General features: G+C 41.3%; 1 protein-coding gene across 2 annotated transcripts in view; it reads left to right on the top strand.

Annotated features, from left to right (window-relative positions):
* The window catches only part of RNF150 (ring finger protein 150), a 285,623-nt gene that overhangs the window by 208,186 nt on the left and 56,485 nt on the right, over positions 1-20,952 (top strand). For both annotated transcript variants that reach the window (XM_055549671.1, XM_055549672.1), the window contains exon 5: positions 15,615-15,711. In XM_055549671.1, the coding sequence (XP_055405646.1) occupies positions 15,615-15,711 (97 nt within the window). The remainder of the gene's footprint in view (positions 1-15,614; positions 15,712-20,952) is intronic.

Raw genomic sequence — 20,952 nt, forward strand, 5'->3', positions numbered from 1 at the left:
CATAAAATCTTCTCCTGAAAATATCAGACTATCTGATGACTTGTTTTGCCAGTTTTTCCCAGAACACAGAGTACTTCATTCCTGATCTTTAACCTCGAACTTCTTTTGGGGGAGTGTCGAAGGTTAGCAAGTGGCTACTGACTTCATTCTTGTGGAACCAGATAGCAAGAGACAGTTTTTAGTTGGCATGTCTAATGTAAATATAAATCGTTGTTGGTGGTAAGATGTTTCTAGTTTTAGAGATGTTAAAGTGGAAGAGGAAAATGATATGACACAGAACTGATAAAATGTGATATTAACTATTTTTAACACTTTGTTTTCATATTTTGGAAAATAGTGCTTTTTCTCATTTAAATATTTTTGGTCTTATGCTTTTAGATTAATAGAAAAAAGTTATAAAATTTATGAATTTTATCTCCCCTTCTTTTAGTCTTTCTTTACCAAAACAAAATACAGTAAAACAACTGAGCAGTTAAGTACATTTTTCAGATTTCTCTGAAATTTATGTTGGTGTAGGCATCCCACTCATACTCATTATTTATGAAAAACATTATTTAAAAAACACTGCTGGATGATACATAGGAAGGCTGTTAAGAGAGTAGATTATAGGAGTTCTCTTCACAAGACAAATTTTTTTCTCTTTTCTTCTTCTTGTATCAAAGTTAGATAATGGATGTTAACTAAACTTACTGTTTCACAATATATATAAGTCAAAAGATCATGCTGTATACCCCAAACTTATACAGTGATGTATGTCAGTTATTTCTCAATAAAACTGGAGAAAAAAACTAGAAAAAAAAAAACCTCATTCTTTCAAGAACATAATTTTACATACTCTGCCAAATTAAAAGTTATATAGAGCGGTGGGAGTTTAAAATGGTCCAAGTGCTTTGGGAATTTGTCCGTTTCTACTGAAGTTAAATATACACTGTTCTCTAACCTAGCAATTTCACTGGTGGATATAATACCCTAGAGAAATGAATGCATACCTTCACAGAAAGACTTGTACAAGAGTGGTCGTCATAGCAAATTTCATCATAATAACCAAAAAATAACCCCAAGGTCGAACAACAGAAAAATCTGTGGTTCAATCAAGGTACATTCATAAAGTGAAATATTACTTAGCAGTAAAAAGAAACAAACAGTTGGATGTACATCAAAGCACAGATGAATCTGAAAGCATTATGTTGAACCAAAAAAAGCCAAGCAAAAAAAATAGATACTTAAAATAATAATTATTATACTTATGATTCCATTTAAATGAAATTCAATCACAGGCAAAGCTAATCTTCAGTAACAAAAATTCTAATGATAGATTCATGGCAGGGAGTAGGTATTGTCTGGTCAGGAGAAGGAGGGGACTCTGAGGTGACAGAAACAGTCTTTATCTTCATCTGGGTAGTGTGTACATAAATGTATACCTACTTAAGAAATCATCCAGCGTACTTAAGATTTACACATTTTACTGTATATTAAGCCTTCATTTTGGAGAAGGCGATGGCACCCCACTCCAGTACTCTTGCCTTGAAAATCCCATGGGCGGAGGAGCCTGGTGGGCTGCCGTCTATGGGGTCGCACAGAGTTGGACATGACTGAGCGACTTCCCTTTCACTTTTCCCTTTCATGCATTGGAGAAGGAAAGGGCAACCCACTCCACTGTTCTTGCCTGGAGAATCCCAGGGACGGGGGAGCCTGGTGGGCTGCCGTCTGTGGGGTCGCACAGAGTCGGACACGACTGAAGCGACTAAGCAGCAGCAGCAGCAGCAGCAGGCCTTCATTTAAAAGAATGAAAGGGGAATCCCTGGCTGTCCAGTGGTTAGGACTACACTTCCACTGTAGAGGGCATGGGTTCAGTCCCTGGTCAGGAAAAAAGCCACACAGCGCAGCCATAATAAGATGAAATAAAATAAAATAAAAGAGATTTTACAGTACCAAAGAAACTAGGCTGTGGACTTAAAAAAATTAACTTTGTACATTAGCCAAAATTACATAAAATTTAAATTCAGAGTTTGCTAATGTTGCTTTCTTATCATTTTTCTTTGATTACTTTGGATTTTTGTGTATAAACTGCCAAAAATTAGCCATCACTTCATCTAGGGGATTAAAAGAGGGAAACATGAAAGAAATAGCAACATTGGTAAGTGTCTGATGTGTTATTTTCTGTTGTTATTTTCAACAGAGCAAATGCTTCAGAAAGCAGTCTTGAACCATAATAACCTTGTTAAATATGGCATTCTGACTTCAAATGTCCTGGTCCCCAGTTATATTCATCAACTAGACACTCGGGACGAATGCCAACCAGCTCTGCTGCCCCAGCCAAACAATATAATTAGACCAGGGTCAAGTTTTAAGCTCAGAGCCTCCCTCTGCCAGAACCCAAAGCAATGAGACACAGTGTAAGAGGCCAATCCTGCAATTCCCTCTGAAATTGCATTCCCAAAGGACTGGTTTCTTCAGTAGCAGGAGGATCTGATGTGGCTTCTTAGTTCTTCAAATTTTGTTGGTTTTTCTTTAACGCTGTTTAAACTCCAAACTATGGACAAATGGCTGAAATAAGTGTCCATTTATTATAATACTTTGGAAAACATTCTACTGTTTACAAAGGTCTTTTACATATAATGTCTATTTTACATCTCACAACAGCCTATAATAGAGTTAGGGCAGGGCCCGTTAACACTGCTTTATTTGACTAAAAGAAAATCTTTACTCATGGGATCATAGGGTCCAGAGTGCAACTAGGTTTTTGACTTCTGGGCCAGTACTCTTTCCAATGTACTGATACCACTGCAATGCTATAGACACCTTAACCCCTCCTCGCCCTGCCCCCAGGTAACTCTCCCATGCATTCAACTCTCTGGGGCTATGGTTTTGGCTGAAAGTCTGCCCCAGGAAGCCCCATCTCACTCTGAGTAAGCCAAATGTCTGAGAACCCTAAGGAATCCAGATCAAATCTAGCCCAGCTTTAAGGAATTTGCTTTCTCCACAGTGATTCCAAGCTTGTTATTGTGGGCCTAAAAACAGAGCAGCGCTTTTTCACAGAAGGGCAGTGTTTGTGCTAGTGAGGTGAGCCATAATTTACTTTATTGCTTTATTTACTTTGTTGCATAATTTACTTTATTTTTTTTTTCCCTCTCCACCAGGTAAAACTGCTAGCATAGCAGATGAGCTTGCCAAAACAAAGCAATTCCGTTTATAACAGCCATAATATGGCTACTACTGGTTCTATGTGACTTTGAAAAGCATGCTACTGGTTACAAAGGTCTTTTGCATATATTATCTACTTTGCATCTTACAACAGCCTATAATAGAGTTAGGGTAGAGACCACTGGAGCTTCCCAAATGGTGTAGTAGTAAAGAATCTGCCTACCAACACAGGAGACACAAGAGACTCGGGTGCAGTTTTGACCCCTGGGTCTGGAAGATCCCCTGGAGGAGGGCATGGCAACCCACTCCAGTATTCTTGCCTGAAAAAATTCTGTGGAAGGAGGATCCTGGTGGGCTACAGTCCGTGGCATCGCAAAGGGTCATACACAACTGAGCACACACACACACACACACACACAGGGACCATTAAGGCTGTAATTTAAGGAAAACCTTAACTCAGAGAGTCAAAAGTCTTAAGTCCTTTCCTTTTGTTTTTTCTGCCCTCCCCGCTTTTTAAAATGATTTTTATGTAACCTAAATAGGGGGAATCAGGGAAATGAATTTTCTCAAAATTGGTCCAAACATTTCAGACCAAGTCTAATAGTGGAATCACCCCCACAGAGAGGCACTGGGCTGGTTGGGTGGAATTTATCATAGGGAGAGGCTGGTGTCTACTTAGCTGGCCCCGTAATGCTGCATGGTCACCACAGCAAGGACTTTCTGTATAGGAGACATAGAAAGATTCTCGAGACACCACTGAAGAAAGTCACTTGATGACAAGAGGTGCATGATCATAAGGAATAAGGGCAAGTCTGGCTCAAGTCCATGATTATTTTCCTCGTTGTTCATGCCTCCTTCTGCTCAGCCCATCTAGATGATTTCAGAGCACTGATTTGAACTCAACCTGGTGGCTGGGAGGTTAAAGTCTCTGCCTGCAATGCGGGAGACCTGGGTTCGATCCCTGGGTTGGGAAGTTCCCCTGGAGAAAGGAATGGCAACCCACTCCAGTATTCTTGCCTGGAGAATCCCATGGACAGAGGAGCCTGGTGGGCTACAGTCCATGGGGTCTCAAAGAGTCAGGCATGACTGAGCGACCTTACTTACTTACTTTTCAACTTTATTTTCTGTTCCTACTTTTTCTTCTCTTTTTTTACTGGAGTATAATTATTTTGCAATGCTGTGTTAGTTTCTGCTTTTCAACAAAGTGAATCGGCTGTGTGTGTAGCTTTCCATCCTGCTGCGTTTCTCACACATATCACGATACCACCGCTGTGCCTTTCCTCATGGAAATTCTTTCTCCTTGGATTTTTTTCCTCCAATCTTCAGAGTTCTTCCCAGAATTCAAGAATTCTCCCTTCCTTGAATTCTGTGGCACTTTGGCTTGTACGTGTTTATGATCTGTCACTTTGCATGTTATACTAACATCATTTAAAATACTGTCACTATTATCCATTGAACACTAAGCATTTCACAAACAAGTGTAGAATCCTTAGGACAATCCCATAAGGTACTAGTCAGGACAGGCTAGGATCTGCTGCAGTAATGATTACGACAAAACCTCCAAACTCTCAGTGGCTTAATACAATGAAGATATCTTTCTTATGTTTTATGTATGTCAGAAAGGAGAGTCTGCTGATCTAGGCTAAAACAAAGCTGTTTCCATCTTGAACAATGTGCATTGACAGCTCAGTAATTAAATGCCATCGCCTGAAGTGAAATCTGCTATTTCTCATCATAATTTATTGACCAGAATTAGTCACATGGCCATAGCCCGTGAGAGCCTGTACTCGTCTTGTGTCCCTAAAGATGGAGAACCAGCAGATGGGATGAACAGTGTTCGTGAGTGCCTCAGAGAGGTACTATTATCACCCTCATTTTGTAAATGAAGAAGCTAAGGCTAGGAGACGTTAAAGGGTTATTCCAACATAGTCAACCAAGATTAAAAATGAAATCTGCTTTGCCCCCAGGCCTGAGTTTGTAAGCTCTACACAGTATCAGTTGTACATCTTCCTATCAGCCTGTCAACTCTGTATTTAAAATACTTCACCAGGGCTTCCCTGGTGGCTCAGCAGTAAAGAATACACCTGCCAATGCAAGAGACACGGATTTGATCCCTGATCCAGGAAGATCCCACATGCCGCGGAGCAACTAAGCCCACCTGCGCACCACTGCTATTGAGCCTGTGTTCTAGAGCTCAGGAGCTGCATCTGCTAAACCCACATGCCACAGCTGTTGAAGCCCCCGTGCCCTAGAGCCTGTGCTCCTCAGCAAGAGAAGCCAGCACAGTGAGAAGCTCACTCACTGCAACTAGAGAAAAGCCCCTGCAGCAACAAAGACCCAGCATAGTCATAAATAAATAAATAAAATTTTTAAAAGGCTTAAAAAATAAATGAAACACCTTACCAATATCAGGCATGCCTGATTCATCTAGCACCATGTTCTGCAGGAAGTACTACCACATAACTGGTACACATTAATGAATTGTCATTCTGTGTTGATTTTCCTACTTTTTTTCCAGAACTTAGCATTCCCAGTAGTGAGTTCTAGTATCAGTTTTAGAATCTCTTTAACAATATGCAAAAGCTCTCTTTTTCAGACTCTCTCATGTGTAATGAAGAAATCCACATTCCATACTACACTGTGCTAAAGTGCCACCACGTCAGAAAGGCTCTTTTCTCCGTAACAAGGTTGGAGATTAAACCCACTGGTTTGCATAGTACAGCACAGTAGAAAACACAGAGAAATTTCATGATACACTGAATGCTCGGGTTACTGGTCCCTGGAACACAGGCATGGCATTTGGGCCAAAGATAATGCATAGAAGTAGTCAGTGATTTCCCTGAGTTTTTCAAAGCCATGGCAGTCAAGATTCTGCTGAAGTTCTCATTGAATTGACATGATTTTAAGAGCATGGTTGGAGTGAAATCCTACTTTAGAAAATCAATGAGGGCACTTTAAATTTTCTTCCTCTGGGTAGGAATCAGGGACATTTCTCCTAAGCAATATTTATTACACTGTCTGGGCTCAGTTGACATTCTATAAGTGTCCTCACCAGTGCAATTTGGTCTTTCTAACTGAGTGACCTCGGTAATGCCTGCGCCGAGATCCATAAATCGATGATCTTGAAATGAGATTTGCATGGGGGAAATGGCCTGGTGTGATGTCGACCTGACAGTCTGAGCAGAATATGGGCTCACCAACCCCATAATGTCCTCATCAGGCCCCCAGAAGAAGGCAGGATTCTTTCATATTTTAAGAGTCCATAAAAATTAAGGAAAGTGCTTTGTAAGCTCTACTATAGATAACTCACTGGCAAGGAATAAGAATTCAATCACTGTTCATTAAATAATGACACTTCAGCTTCTTAATTGCCAGGTAATGTGTTTTTGTCCTCTTTTCTGTTTAACAACTTATATTTATTTTCACTTAGAAGACATAAATCTAAAATGAAACCTTTTTTTAAACTAGATTAAGAAGGTTATGCATTTCAGAATTGATTTCACTCTGCATATTGCCCTCACAAAAGGTTTGATCAATTTACATTCCCACCGAAGTATATAAGACTGTGTACACCATTGCCAATGTGAGCTATTATTGAATTTAAAAGTAAATGCCAGTTATGAATGAATAAGAATGATCTTGCATAATTTTCGTTTTTCTGATTTTAGTTAGGAAGTGTTTTTACAAGTGTTTTAACACATTTATCTGAAGTCTTAAAATGAGTTTGGGCAAAAAAATTAGCAAGAAATATTTTTTACCAACACAATAATTGCTATTAAAAATGTATTGGAACAGGCAAAATAATTTTCAGGTTTTCTGGATATAAGATCAGCATGCAGTCAACAGTTATCAATTCACTGGAATGACATTAGCTAATCAGTAACAAAACTTGTCTCTCTCTTTCCCTTTTGACCCCCTTCGCCCATTTCTCTGACTCCTCATCCCACACCTCTGGCAACCACCAATCTGTTCCCTATATCTATGAGCTTGTGTTTGTTTGTTTGTTTTTAGATTTCACATAGAGAGAGGTCATGTGGTATTTGTCTTTCCCTATCTGACTTATCCATTTAACAAAATGACTTCAAGGTTTCTTCACAAATGGCAAGATTTCATCCTTTTTTATGGTCAAATAATATTTCATTGTGTATATATACACCACAATTTCATTATCCATTTATCTATCAATGGTTGTCTCCATGTTTGACTATTGTAAATAATGCTGCAGCGACCATGGGGATGCATATATCTTTTAGAGTTAGTATCTACATTTTCTTTGGACAAATACACAGCAGAATTGCTGCATCTTATGGTAGTTCTATTTTTAATTTTTTGAGGAACCTCCATACTGTTCTCCATAGCAGCTATACTAATTTCCATTCCCACCAGCAGTGCATGAGGGTTCCCTTTCTCTACATCTTCAGTGATAGTTATTATTTGTTGTCTTTTTGATAATAGCCATTCTGATAGGTATGAGATGATGTCTCATTTTTGTATTGATTTGCACTTTCCTGATGATTAAAAGTGCTGAATATATTTTCATATGCCTATTGGCAATCTGGATGTCTTCTTTGGAAAAATGTCTATTCAGATCTTCTGTCCATTCTTTAGTTGGACCATTTGGGAGCTTTTTACTATTGAGTTGTATGAGCTCTTTATATACTTTGGATATTAGCTCTTTATCGGATACCTGATTTGCAAATATTTTCCCCTATTCAGAAAGTTTTCTTTTTATTTATTTTTTTTGATGGTTTCCTTTGCTATACAGAAGCTTTTTTATTTGTTGTAGTTCCACTTGTTTATTTTGGCTTTTGTTGCTTTTGGCTTTGCTGTCAGGTTTTAAAAACTTATCTCTAAGACCTGTTAAGGAGCTTATCACTTACATTTTCTTCTACGAGTTTCAGGATTTCAGGTCTTACATTCAGGTTTAATTCCTTTGAGTTCATTTTTGTATCTGGTATAAGATAGTTGGAGTTTCATTCTTTTACATGTGACTGTCCAGTCTTCCCAACAGCATTTATTGAAGAAACTGTCCTTTTTCAACTGTATGTTCTTGACTCCTTTGTCATAAGTTAATTGGCCATATATATGTGGATTTATTCTGAGCTCTCTGTTCTGTTATATTGACCTATGTGTCTATTTTTATGCCAACACCATACTTTTCTAATTACTGTATCTTTGTAATATAGTTTGAAATCAGGCAATGTGATGCCTCCAGCTTTGTTCTTTCTCGGTGCTTCTTTTGGCTAATTGAGGGGGAGTGGTGGCTCCATAAAGATTTTAGGATTGTTTGTTCTATTTCTTTGAAAAATTTCATTGGAATTTTGATAGAGATTGCACTAAATCTGTAACTTGCTCTGGGTAATACGGACATTTGAACAACACTGACTCTTCCAGTCCATAAGCAAGGAATATCTTTCTGTTTATTTGTGTCTTCTTCAGGTCTTTCAGTAGTGTCCTATGGTTCTCAATATGCAGTCTTTCATCTCCTTGGTTAAATTTATTCCTAAATATTTTATTCTCTTTGATGCAGTTGTAGATGGTATCATTTTCTTAATTTCTGTATCCAACAGTTTGTTATTCATGTATAGAAATGCAATATATTTTTGAGCATTGAGTTTGTATCCTGCAACTTCACTGAATTCATGCATTCTAACAGTTTTTGAAGGAGTCTTTATGGTGCTTTATATATAATATCATGTCATCTGCAAATAGTACATTTCTTCCTTTCCAATTTAGATGTCTTCTTTTTCTTGTCTAAATGCTCTGGTTAATACTTTCAATACTATGTTGAATAAAAGTGGCTAGAGGACATTCTTTCAGCTTTCACTGTTGCGTATAATGTTAGCTGTGCATTTGTAATGTCTGGCCTTCATTATGTTGAGATACTTTCCCTCCTTAACTGCGTTGTTAAGAGTTTTTCTCATAAATGTTGTATTTTGTCAGATGCTTTTTCTGCATTTATTGAGACAATTATTTGACTTTTATCCTTCATTCTGTTACTGCATTTCTAGAAATTTATTCATTTCTTCTAGGTTATTCAATTTGTTGGGATATAATGTTTACGATATTTTCTTATAATCACTTATACTTCTGTGATTATCAATGGTAACATCACCTCCTACATTTTTTAATTTTATTTCTTTGGATTCTCTCTCATTGTTGCTTGGTGAATCTAGCTAAGAACTTGTGAATTTAGTTTATCTTTTTGAAGAACCAGCTCTTAGTTTCATTGATCTTCTCTGTTGTCTTTTTAACATTTGTTTCCGCTTTAATCTTTATTATTTCTTTCCTTCTACTAACTTTTGAGCTTCATTTACTGTTTGTGTTCTTTGTCCTTCTCTCATAGTAAAAACCCTCTGTTGGGTTATAGCGAACTATTACTTCAGAGTGTTGTCAGTTAAAGGACATTGTCGTAAAACATAGGAAACTGAATAACAGGCAACTTAAATTACTTCCCAGAGATCACAAAGCTAAGGAGGGTTCTTCAGTCCCTGAAACTGGAACATATACTCAGCTGCTGCAGCATATGTAAGAAAACAGAGTAGGCAGAAAAAGAAAAGAAACCAACTCTCCTTGGCAGAGTTTGGAGGAAAAGGGTGGGATGTTCAAGGAAGAGAAGGGACATCTGAGCTGTGACTTGCTTGAATTATGAGCAAGGTTTGCCATACCAGAATAAAAATTTTTAATTGAGAAGGACATTCCTGAGTTACGGTGAAAATGTGGGATAAACATGGGGGTGGAGCAGAAGATGTGACAAGGACCAGACGGAGTGAGCCTTCTTTCTATGCTGTGACTTTGTGTTGTAGGCAGTGGAGCAGCTGAAGCATTTCCAGTGTGGGGAGTGATATATTTGTATTTTAGAAACCTCAGGCTGGAAAGAGAAACCAGACCACATTGGGAAGAGCCTCGGGAAAAGTAGATCTTTCTTTCTATGGAGCTTCATGATAAGAATCTGAAAATTTGTGCAGAGCTGCCAAATAACATTTACCAGATTTATTGGGCAGTGGAGAATGAGGGAAAACAGAACATTTCGAGACCAGTTTTACCATCTTCCTGAATACACTCGAGCAGACTGATAGCTGAGTGTAGATCTGATGAAGCCAATATTTGACAGCGTTTCTCTGCTATAGCCAAGTGAATACACGTAAGGCAGATGACTTTTCCACTGTTTTTGCTCAGTCCCTAATAGTCTGTAACTGGGCTACTGCCCTCTTGAAGCTGGAGCATAAAACATACACTGAGAAAGGATAAAACTTTGAATTCCTCCAACTCCACTGTCTTGCTCATGACAATTCAGTGCCACGAGGAAGGATAATAGAGTGTAGATTTGGGTCCATATACGGAGAGTAGGACTGGGTTTGAGTCCTGGTGCTGCAGTTTATCCTGCAGAAAGGAATGGCAGCCCACTCCAGTATTCTTGCCTGGAGAATCCCAGGGACAGAGGAGCCTGGCGGGCTACAGTCCACGGGGTCGCAAAGAGTCGGACACGACTGAGTGACTCAACAGCAACAGCAGCTGCAGTTTATTAGCTCTTTGGAGAATTTACTTGAAGCAGATTCAGCTTCCTCCTCCATAAAATGGGAATAGGAATTTCTACCTCATAGGGCTGTTGTGAATTAATATATATAATATGCTAGGTAGCTTTCAGTAACCAGTAGATATTGTTTATTAATTAAATTCATATTTCTTAATTAAACACTGACTCTTCACTCATTAACAACTTTGCAAAGAAGATTCAGAAGCTCTGAAGAAACATTTTGACTCCCCATAGAATCATGGGTGGGGAAGATCCTCTGGAGAAGGAAATGGCAACCCGCTCCAGTATTCTTGCCTGTGAAATTTCATGGGCAGAGGAACCCTGCCGGTTACAGTCCATGGGGTTGCAAAAGAGTCGGACATGACTTAGTGACTGAACAGCAACAACAGAAGCACTGGATAGATCTTATTTAAACACATTGCCTAGAAGAATGGGATTCTGTGGTCCCTGAGTGACTCGCATTCTTTGAGCACTATTTCATCAAGGGGAACGAAACAGCTTGCCTTGGTGCCAAAAGGAAAGCCCCAGGATCTAAAAAAAGAGTGGATATATGGGTATGTCTAACCGATTACCCTTGCTGTACACCCAAAACTAACACAATATTGTAAATCAACTATACTCCATAAAAACAATTTTTAATAAAAAAAATTAGTTAAAAGAGAATCAATAGATGTGGAAACAAGTTAAGCAAAGGTTTGTCATTACTGGCCCCCAGATTGAGAACTTACATGATTGTCCTATTCATGATCGTCTCAGCATTCTGATGCAGTTGCCATCGCCTTTCGTCAGGGCTTTGAAACCCTCCTTATAAAGTGTGCATTTCTCTTTGGTGAATAAGGAAGGAGAGGTGTTTTGGTCAACTGTCAGTTGTACTTCTCATTTGTCAGGATTGTTAGGAGACAGATTATCATCCTGTTGTTCCTTTCTGTGTACTTTCTCATGCAGTCTTTGTTAAAGCATGGGAAGGGACAGCGCCCTGCTGTGAATCTTACAGACAGGATGAGCTGAGATAGACTTTGCCTTAGAGATGTTTATTAAACTGTTGCTGCATTTCGCTAAACTCCAGATTTTCTCCCTATTCCTTTATTTATTTAGTCTAGTGACTTCTATTTTTCTTTCCATATGAGAGGGAAAAAAAGATTGTTTTGCAATCCCAATTATAAGAATATAGTCTTCCTATCTGGCCAACCCAAGAAATATGGTACCAGGAATAAATGAATGTTAGTTAATGAGTATTCATTAATAACCACCATGATCACCCTATGTATCATTTCAACACTGTTTTTGTTGCCCTTAGTTCTCCCTTTGATTTTTTTTTTAAATTTGCAGTTATTTGCTTTTAGCATTAGAAAGTTTAAAGTAGAAATCAGAGTGATAACATAATATCTAAAAACAAGATGTAATAGTGGTATTAATAGGATGAATGGTAGCTTACAATTAAGGAGGGCCAGGACTTACGGTTTAAGCTTCATGGGCGTTATTTATTTCTTCTCTCTCTCATACACACACACAGACTCGATCACTCACAAACTCCATACCTATAAAATAAAATTTGATTGGGAAAAGGATTAAAGTCTTGGAGAGCTAAGGCTTGCCTAAGATCAAACAGCCAGAAAACAGTGGATGCCAGAGAGTGGCCTTTCAATGACCTTTTCTGTTGCACCCAGGGAACCTCTGAAGCACTGTGGTACTGCCTTGAAGGAAGAGACCTTGTCTTATTCATCTCGGTACCCAGCTCCTAGCCCAGAACAGAATGAACAAGAGGTGACGTTGCTAACACTTTATTTTAGGAAGATAAATCTGGCAAGGATGAGTGGGATGAAAAGAACAGGGAAAGACTGGTGGCATGGCGAGCGGTTCTGATGTTATTACAACAGTCCAGAAAGAGAGTTAATGAGATCATGAATGAGGGGGCAGCATAGCGAGAAGAAAAGAGGCAATGAAGGTGGAAAAGGTTTAGAAAGAATGCATTCATGGACTTGATGGCTGTGAGCAGGCAGTGAGCAGTGCCAGCCTTTTGATAAATATCCATTCATGTAGGAAATATTTCGGGAGCATCATCTGTGTGCCAAAATCTAGTCTAGTTGCTGGGGATCTAACAGTGAATTCGGCAAATGAAAGTTTTTGCTCTCAGAGAGCTTACAGTCTCATTTTAGGATGTACCAGTCAGAGTTCTCCAGATGACCACTATACCCCACTGTATATTCTCAAGGAATTGGCTTTTCTGATTATAGGGCTGGTAAGCCTGAAATCTGAAGGCCAGGTCTACTGGCTGGAAACGCTGAGCAGGGGCTGATGCTGCCATCTTGAGGCAGTTTTTTCCTCCTCGGGGAAACCAGTTTTGTTTGGTCTTAAGGCTCTTCAACTGATTGCTCAGGCCCACCTGGATTATTTAGAATAATCTCCTTTACAGTAAGTCAGTCCTCTACATACAAACGAGTTCTGTTCCAAGAGCCCGTTTGTTAAGTCCAATTTGTTCGTAAGTCCAACGAAGCTAGCCTAGGTACTCAACTAATGCAAATGGAGGGTAGTCTGCAATTTCACTCACCCCTGACGTGGATGGAATGCACTTCCTCATCTTTGAAAGTTTGCAGCTGGAAGGCTCGTATGTAGGGGACTTACTGTATATAAAGTCAGATTGTAGACATGAATCCCGTCTGCAGAATACCCTCAGTTAGGGTTTGACTGAATAACTGATACTATAGCCAAACCAAGCTGACACATAAAACTGACCCTCCCCGAGGAGATGGAAGAATGACCAGTGCAGAGCGAGAAATCACCTAGGATGGTAAGTACTGGCTCCTGTGTCTGGCAGACTCAGGGAGGAATAGAGGTATTTTCATCTTACAGACGAGGCAGATGAGACTTGGGGACTTATTTAGACTAAAACAGCTAACTGGCCCTGCTGTCTTTCTGTCTCCAGCATATGTGCAGGAAACACCACAGAGCCTGTCCTCCCAGGGACAGTCAAAGAGACCAGAATATTTGCCATTTTACCAGGAACACCACCAGTGAGTGATTTAGATTAGGAACTTGTTTTCTGACTATAGAGCTTGCACGTAGAGAGGCTGATCGTTGCTTTGGGGTGAGGGGTACACAAAGTGTGAGTGTGTTAGTCGCTCAGTCGTGTCTGACTCTTTGCAACCCCATGGACTGTAGCCTGCCAGGCTCCTCTGTCCATGGAATTCTCCAGGCCAGAATACTGGAGTGGGTAGCCATGCCCTTCTCCACAGGATCTTCCCAACCCAGGGATCAAACCCAGGGGTCGGGGGGACAGGATGCTTTGTCCAGCATCACCCCCTTCATCCCACTGCTGCACTGGGACAGGCAGTCTTCCTGTGCCCAGGTCGGGGCTTCTGTACAAGCCATTCGTTTTGCCTAGAAGACCCTTTCCTCCCCCCTCCCCTTCACGTGGACCATGTCTGTGTAAACCTTCAGGTCTGAGCTTCAGCACGTCATCAGGGAAACTTTCTCTGTGCATCCACCATCTCCAGTTACAAGCTCCCCCCACCCCCTGCTAACACCATGTTCTTCTAATGTTCTAGATTAATATGCTACTTCATCTAATGATATTAATATTAGATTAATATGCTACTTCATCAAGAAGTAGCTTATTTCTATCTTACTAGTGTCTGCCTCTCCTGTTACACTCTCAAAAGAAAAGGAACCAAATCACTATTGTGCAGATTTCCCAGCGAGGACACAGTTCTTAGCAGATGTTACTTGTCAGATGGATGCACGGATAAAGGAATGAATGAATGTGATGTGTTTTCTTCTAATCAGGGAATCTGTAGGGCATCTAAACAATCACCTGGAAACACAGGGTGCGTCCAGGAGGCTCCTCTCTGTTTCCTAATCCCCAGTTTGATCATTTCCTGTACACTGCCAGTCCCAGCCGTGGTACATGGGTTCTTCTCCATGTCACTTTCAGAAGCGGTGCTTCTTCTCTGATTTGAGAGGTCCTTTGTAAGCATTTGAGCCTAAAGCCTTCCGACACAAAACTCTTAGGATCGTTAGAACAATAGCTCACAAGAGTGAGGGAAGCATCTGGAAGGATTCCAGGAATGGTGCAAGGTTGAGGAGTCAGGCATGGGTGGCGTGTCCTAAGGATGCCCGCATACTTAACACAGATGGTTCTCTCTCTTCTTGCCCCAGGCAGGAAATTCTGACTACTTCTGCCTGTGGTCTGGAGTCCCTTGAGACTTCCATAAGAAGACAAGCTTCTGACTCAAGCAGCCCCTGATATCTCTGAGTGGGCTCCTGAGAGCCAAGTTGAGAGGAAGTTAGGAGCCTATACCCCCATACCTACTAAATGCCACCCCCTTATCCTGCCACACAGAGGAAGGCTCCTGAGGGTGGGCACGTGAGGCTGAACAGGAAAGCTTATGGTACCACTCACCTGGTTTCTGACCTAACAGCCACCAGTCATAACAGCTTAAAATCTCACCTGTGCTGTGAGTTGCTTCCAAGAGCTCTTCTGCCCTTTGTGAGTCACCCGAATATCAATGGAAATGAGGCTCTGTTTTGTGGTTTTCTTCTGATGGTGGGACAAGACATTTGGGATTGATTTAAAAGTGGCCACTGTCAAGTTATCCCAGAAGGGTCTGTGCAAGTTTCTCCCATTTGCCTTCTTTCCATTCAAGGGTCTTTCTATCCAGAAACATCTCTCTGTTTCTACGTTCTCTGTCGTTTCTGAAACTTGGAAGTCTTGACTGCAATTCGTAGATGACCCTCCCGGGAGCCAGACAGATGCTGACTGTATGACCACAGATGTAACATAAAGCATTATCGGCCCGGGTGTTCGGAGATGGAGATCCTGGAGTCTCGGCTCTGCCGCTGAGCGGTGCATGACTCTGGACAAGTGTCCGGGCTGGAGTGGACGCGGTGCTCTCCGCAGTTACCGCCACGCTAAGATGTATGGTTCTCATTGCAGGCATCTTTTCCACAAGTCCTGTGTTGACCCCTGGCTCCTAGACCATCGCACCTGTCCTATGTGCAAGATGAACATTCTTAAAGCCCTAGGGATCCCGGTAAGCACAGTTCAGCCTACAGCCTCGTCGTGTCTGTCTCCACATTTCCCACTCAACAGGGAGAAAACAGCACCCCGGGTTGTCTGTGTCCCCTCGACCCCAGAGCAGTGGCATCACGTGATGAGGCCCTGGGAGCACTCTCCCATCTGGACACATTTCTCCTCTCCCTTTGTCTCTATCTGAGAACATTGTGACCCTCCCACCGTGTTTGTTGTTTTGTCTGTGAGTTGAGATGTCGCCTGAGCAGCTCACGGGCTCCTCCTCTGGGCTGCAGTGGGTGACGGCGGGTCGGACCCCAGCAGAGGCCAGGGCTACGCTGATGACACTCTCTTGTCATTTACCTGCACCGTCGTCAGGCAGACCCAGCCGCCACGCTTCCCCCTCCATCGCCCAGCTTCCAGAGGAGACAAGCTCTTCCGGACGAGGGGCAGAGAGGTCAGCCTCTGGGCATCTGGCTCGGCGGCCTCTGCTAAACTCACATCTCTGCAAGAGCTTGAGAGAGCAGGAAACCAGAGCCAGAAGCCCTACATTCCCCCACTCCCATCAAGCTGGCTCCCTCAGTTACATGTTTTAGCAAACTCAGTCTCTCACCCCGTGCACACAACATCCCCCAGCAGGCTGGCTTGATGCTCCAGGGAAGGACTTTCCCGGGCTCATATCGAGTGAAGGCCACGGGCTGGTGGCTGTGAGACACCAGCTGCTGTCACGAGGGCAGGAAGCAAGCCAGGCCACCAGACCTAAGGGCTGTGGAGAGATGTGAGAACGGCATAGGTGCCGTCTAAGAGAAGCTAGACCAGCAGGGTACAGAGACCCTCTTCCCCCTCACCCCCGCCGCTTTGCTGCAGCCTCCGTCTTGTCACTCCTCACTACTCATGGCAGAGAAGAAATAGAATTTTTAAAGTCCCAAGATGTCACTGAAGAAGAAAGGATCAGCTCAGATATCAAAGGCTTTATTTAATGCCAAAAGGCTAATTATCCCAGGAAGATCAGAGTGACTGTTGGCACAGAGTATACCTGAAGCATCATGAGGTCACGGACTGGCTGAATTTTCTGCCCTGTACCAGCTGCCTCTGCCAGCTGTATGCTGATTTTTTTTTCTTACACTCAGTACACCAAACACAAATCAACTTGTGTGACTGTAGCTTTGAGCTAGATTTTAAAAGGCAATGTGTTAAATTTTCAGACCAGTGTTGTCAATGCATAGTAAATTCAAGGTGAAAATCAATGAGAGTGAACATGAACTATGAGCAAAAGCCCCAGCATCTCTATCAGATACTAATGACTTAGAAAATTTAACTCGCTGTTTGCATGTTTCACATATCTGGCTCTAACTGGTTTTTACCAGGGAGGAGGGAAATGTATGTATGTGTGTATTTACATGTGTGTATGTGTGTATCTGGGTTCTAAAATCTTTAACATGTTTGCAGTTAAAGGTAGACAGTCACATCGTTTAACCTAGGCCTTGTTGCTTAAGAATATCTCCAAAGCTCCCAGTTTTCAACCCCAGAGCTTCTTGGTCAGGACAATGAAACCAAACCACCCCCAGTGGTTACAGTTTATACTAAATAGCATTCCACTCCAGACTTTTTTCTGGGAAAGTATAACTTCTGCAGGCCTTGTAAATATCTGAGAATTGTACATGCCTCAAGAATACAGCTAATCATTGTTTTTAAAAGGGAATTATTGGGTGGCCTGTGGGCCTCTTTCCAGAAACGAATAACATTTTAACTTTTAGCAGTCGGGCATCCTGGCCACAGTTTGTTTCTTGTCCAGTCTGGATAGGATTTTACTCAGCCCACTTGCGAAAAAGTAAAAGTCAGTAGCATCTTTGGATTTTGCCAAGGATTCTTAAAGGCCAGTCAAACAGGAACATGACACCACCCAAGCTGGCCCCAGAGAACAGAACGTCCTCTATGAAGAAGAAGGCAGGCATGCAGGCTGCCTCTCATGCAGCACAGAGGCATATGGCTGCCCCCATGCCTCCCTGGTGCTTTGTCCTGGAGGATGGTACTGAAGTCTGGATCAGGGACCAATTTGGGATGCTGTTCTCCAAACCTTTAAGCATGGTAGCACCATGCTTACATTATACCAAAGAGAAGATGTTTTCACTCCATTCTTAGAACCCCCCGTGTAAATGGACAGGCTCACAGCCTTCTCAATTAGGAAAAACTTCCTATAGCTAACTGAAACCCTTTTCATGCAGCTCAAAGAAGTTGTTTTATAATTTTTTTTAAACTCCTTGTGCGCCATTTCTTCCTCATCAAAGAAAATTGAAAAGAGCCTGTCAGCCTCTCTGATAATTGGTGCCTGTTGGTCCTTCATCTCTGGATCCCTTACACGTGCTTAGAGCTCAGTAAATGTTTGTGGCTTTGTAGGCCTTCAGAGTGGGAAGGCTGCCAGTCACAGAGGGGTGTTTATGAAATTCACCCTGATTCTCCTTTGAGGAATGTCCATTCACCAAAGACTTGGCTATAATCCTGATCCACTAGATCGTCCAAATATAGGGTTTTGTGTTTGATTTTGGTCTTTCTTCTGTTGTTTTTAACTGAGTAGTCTTGTGTCTGCATGTGCGCTAAGGCAAATAAATGTAAGTGGAAAGCTTAGGGCTGGGGACATTTTCATTTTTGAAAGAGGTTTCTCTAAAACGAGCTAAAGAACGAGAGTGAGGCTCATGGATTGCGAAATTCCTATCACAATGGTATCTTTTCCCATTATATTTTGCCAAGAGAAATAAAAGACTGAACTGAAAGGGGTGGGTGGGGGAGTCCTTTATTGTCAGAGCATTTTCATCCCTTTATCTACATTCAGGAGCTTCATCCTCCTTTCTCTCCAGTCAGGTTGAGGGGTATCTTTGCAGAATGACAGAACACATCACTAAGCACTCTTGTAAGGCACCATATATCACAGGCCTTTTTTATCCTAGCAAGCACGGTCTCCGGTCACTATTACCCTGGTATGAATAGGATGATTGTTAATGAATAGAAAATCCCATGGAGTTGGTGTATTCACTAGTCCCTAACTATTTAGCAGTTGGTTAATTTGAGGAGTTTCCCTGCTAACCTGAATTTGAATACCTATACGCTGTTCACTTACAGATGGCTTTTGACATCTCTTACTAAACATTATGACTGTAATTTCTCTTAGTGGTGTATAAAGTGGTTTTCTTTTCAAAATATTACTCTATTTTGATGAACCATTTTGAGTGGATATAAACCGTGAGGTTCTGTAAGGTTGGTCTGTTAAATATTAATCCTATAGCTAAGCCAAATTATTCATGCCTGCTCTTGCTAACAGTTTCCCTGAGCTAATCCACTGTTTCTCTTTTCCTCTACTCCCTTCTCTTAAAAACATAACACTGTTCCTCCTAGTCCACGAAGTAAAAGTGAACATGCTACATCAAAATTAATAAAAATAATTTCATACAAAGAAAAAAAGAAAGAAAGCAGGAACGTGATCAACAAGCAAAGTCAACATTTTGAAAAATATATCAGTTGTTATTGCATCTGTGGTCACATTCAGACGTTTATGACTGGAAGACCAACCAGCACAGTATCCTTACCGGGAACTCCTCCCTGCTACCCCCACACAAATGGACATGCTCACGAGCATCTTTACATAGAATAGGGGAGGGGGAAAAGTCATTTTTTTCTTCTAGGTTCGCCAACTGGTCCCTATAAATGAGACTTATAAATGACAGATTAGCAAGAGAAAATCAAACAGTATATGAATATATGAGCCATGAGTAGGCACAGCAGCACTTGGTGATGAGTGACTCCCAGAGCTGGTTAGAACTTCAGCTTATATAGCATTTTCAAAAAGCAGCAACAGGGACTTCCCTGCAGTCCTGTGATTAAGACTCCACCCTTCCAACACACAGGGCATGGATTCCATCCCTGCTCAGGGAACTAAGATCCCACATGCCATGCCACACAGCCAAAAAAAAAAAAGAGCAAGAAATTTTTAGAGAAGTGAGGAGACAAAAGGAAAGGACTTTGAGTTTCTAGGACAGTGGAAAGTTAAGTAAACGGGGGAACCAATGGCAGATAAGGGCATGTCAGTCAGGTTTGTTGTACGTTCCATTTTGGTGTCAAAATCACCCAGCAGCTGACGATGAGCATGTCCTCCTCCTAGTAGAAGAGAGAGACACCCTTACAAATTTATGTTCTACTTTTAGGCAAGAGGTGGGGAGAGCCTTTCTTTACCTACTTCTCAATTGTTTCTATGAAAAACAATCCTTTTGCCAAAGTAGCATATTTTGGGGTTGCACATTCTGCTACCCTTCAAAGGTATACTTTAGCTTTGCACAAAAATTGAATTTTTTAAGTATTTTCTCAAATCTTCCCTTCATTGATCTAAAATCTGGGAAGATACTAATATTCCCAAGTTTTCAGAGCAATAAACTGAGACTTACATAAAATTTCCCAATTGACATTTATCAAGCACTTAATAATTGTCAGGCACTATGTGAGGGCTTAGAATTCAAGATCAGTGTAGTTGATTCACTTTAAGAAGCTTATGTCTCACTTGTATATGGAATGCACATGGAATAAAAACAGAAAACAGATTGGTGATTGCCAGAGGTGGGGCGGGGGGGTGGGTGGGGGGAGAGGTGAAATTGGGTGAGGGGGTCAGGATGTACAAACCTCCAGTTGTTAAATAGTACCTGGGGATATAATGTTCAGCTTGGTGACCCTAGTTCACAACACTGTGTTGTATTTTTTAAAGTTGCTAAGAGAGTAGATCCTAAAAGTTCTCATCAGAAGAATAAAAAATTTATAACCGTGTGAGGCAGTGGATATTAACTAAACTTATTGTGGCGATCATTTTGCAATATGTACGTGTATCACATCGTTGTACAATTTTAATACAATATTCCATGCCAATTATATCTCCATAAAATTGGAATTAAAAAACAAAACGCTTGTAGACTAGTGGAGTGAGACAAACCCAGTAACAAATGAGTTCAGCAGAGTTGGAGAAGTGTGAAAAGTTACAGTTACAAAGGTGACTCCTTGGGAGGGAGCACCACTCAGTAAAGAGGCATTTTGGCCTGGGATCTGAGGGGTGAGTAGAAGTTCACCAGGGTAAGCTTGACCCCTGGCCTGGGCGAGGGCAAGGGGATGGTTGGGACAAACATCATCCTGAGTAGAGGAACAGCACATGCTAGGGCACTGAAATAGTGGAGATATTCCAAAGGCTGAAGGTAAGGTCAGAAAAGTAGGCTGGAGCCAGACTGCCTGT

The sequence above is a fragment of the Bubalus kerabau genome, chromosome 16, assembly GCF_029407905.1.
Source record: "Bubalus kerabau isolate K-KA32 ecotype Philippines breed swamp buffalo chromosome 16, PCC_UOA_SB_1v2, whole genome shotgun sequence".
NCBI classification, from domain to species: Eukaryota; Metazoa; Chordata; class Mammalia; order Artiodactyla; family Bovidae; genus Bubalus; species Bubalus kerabau.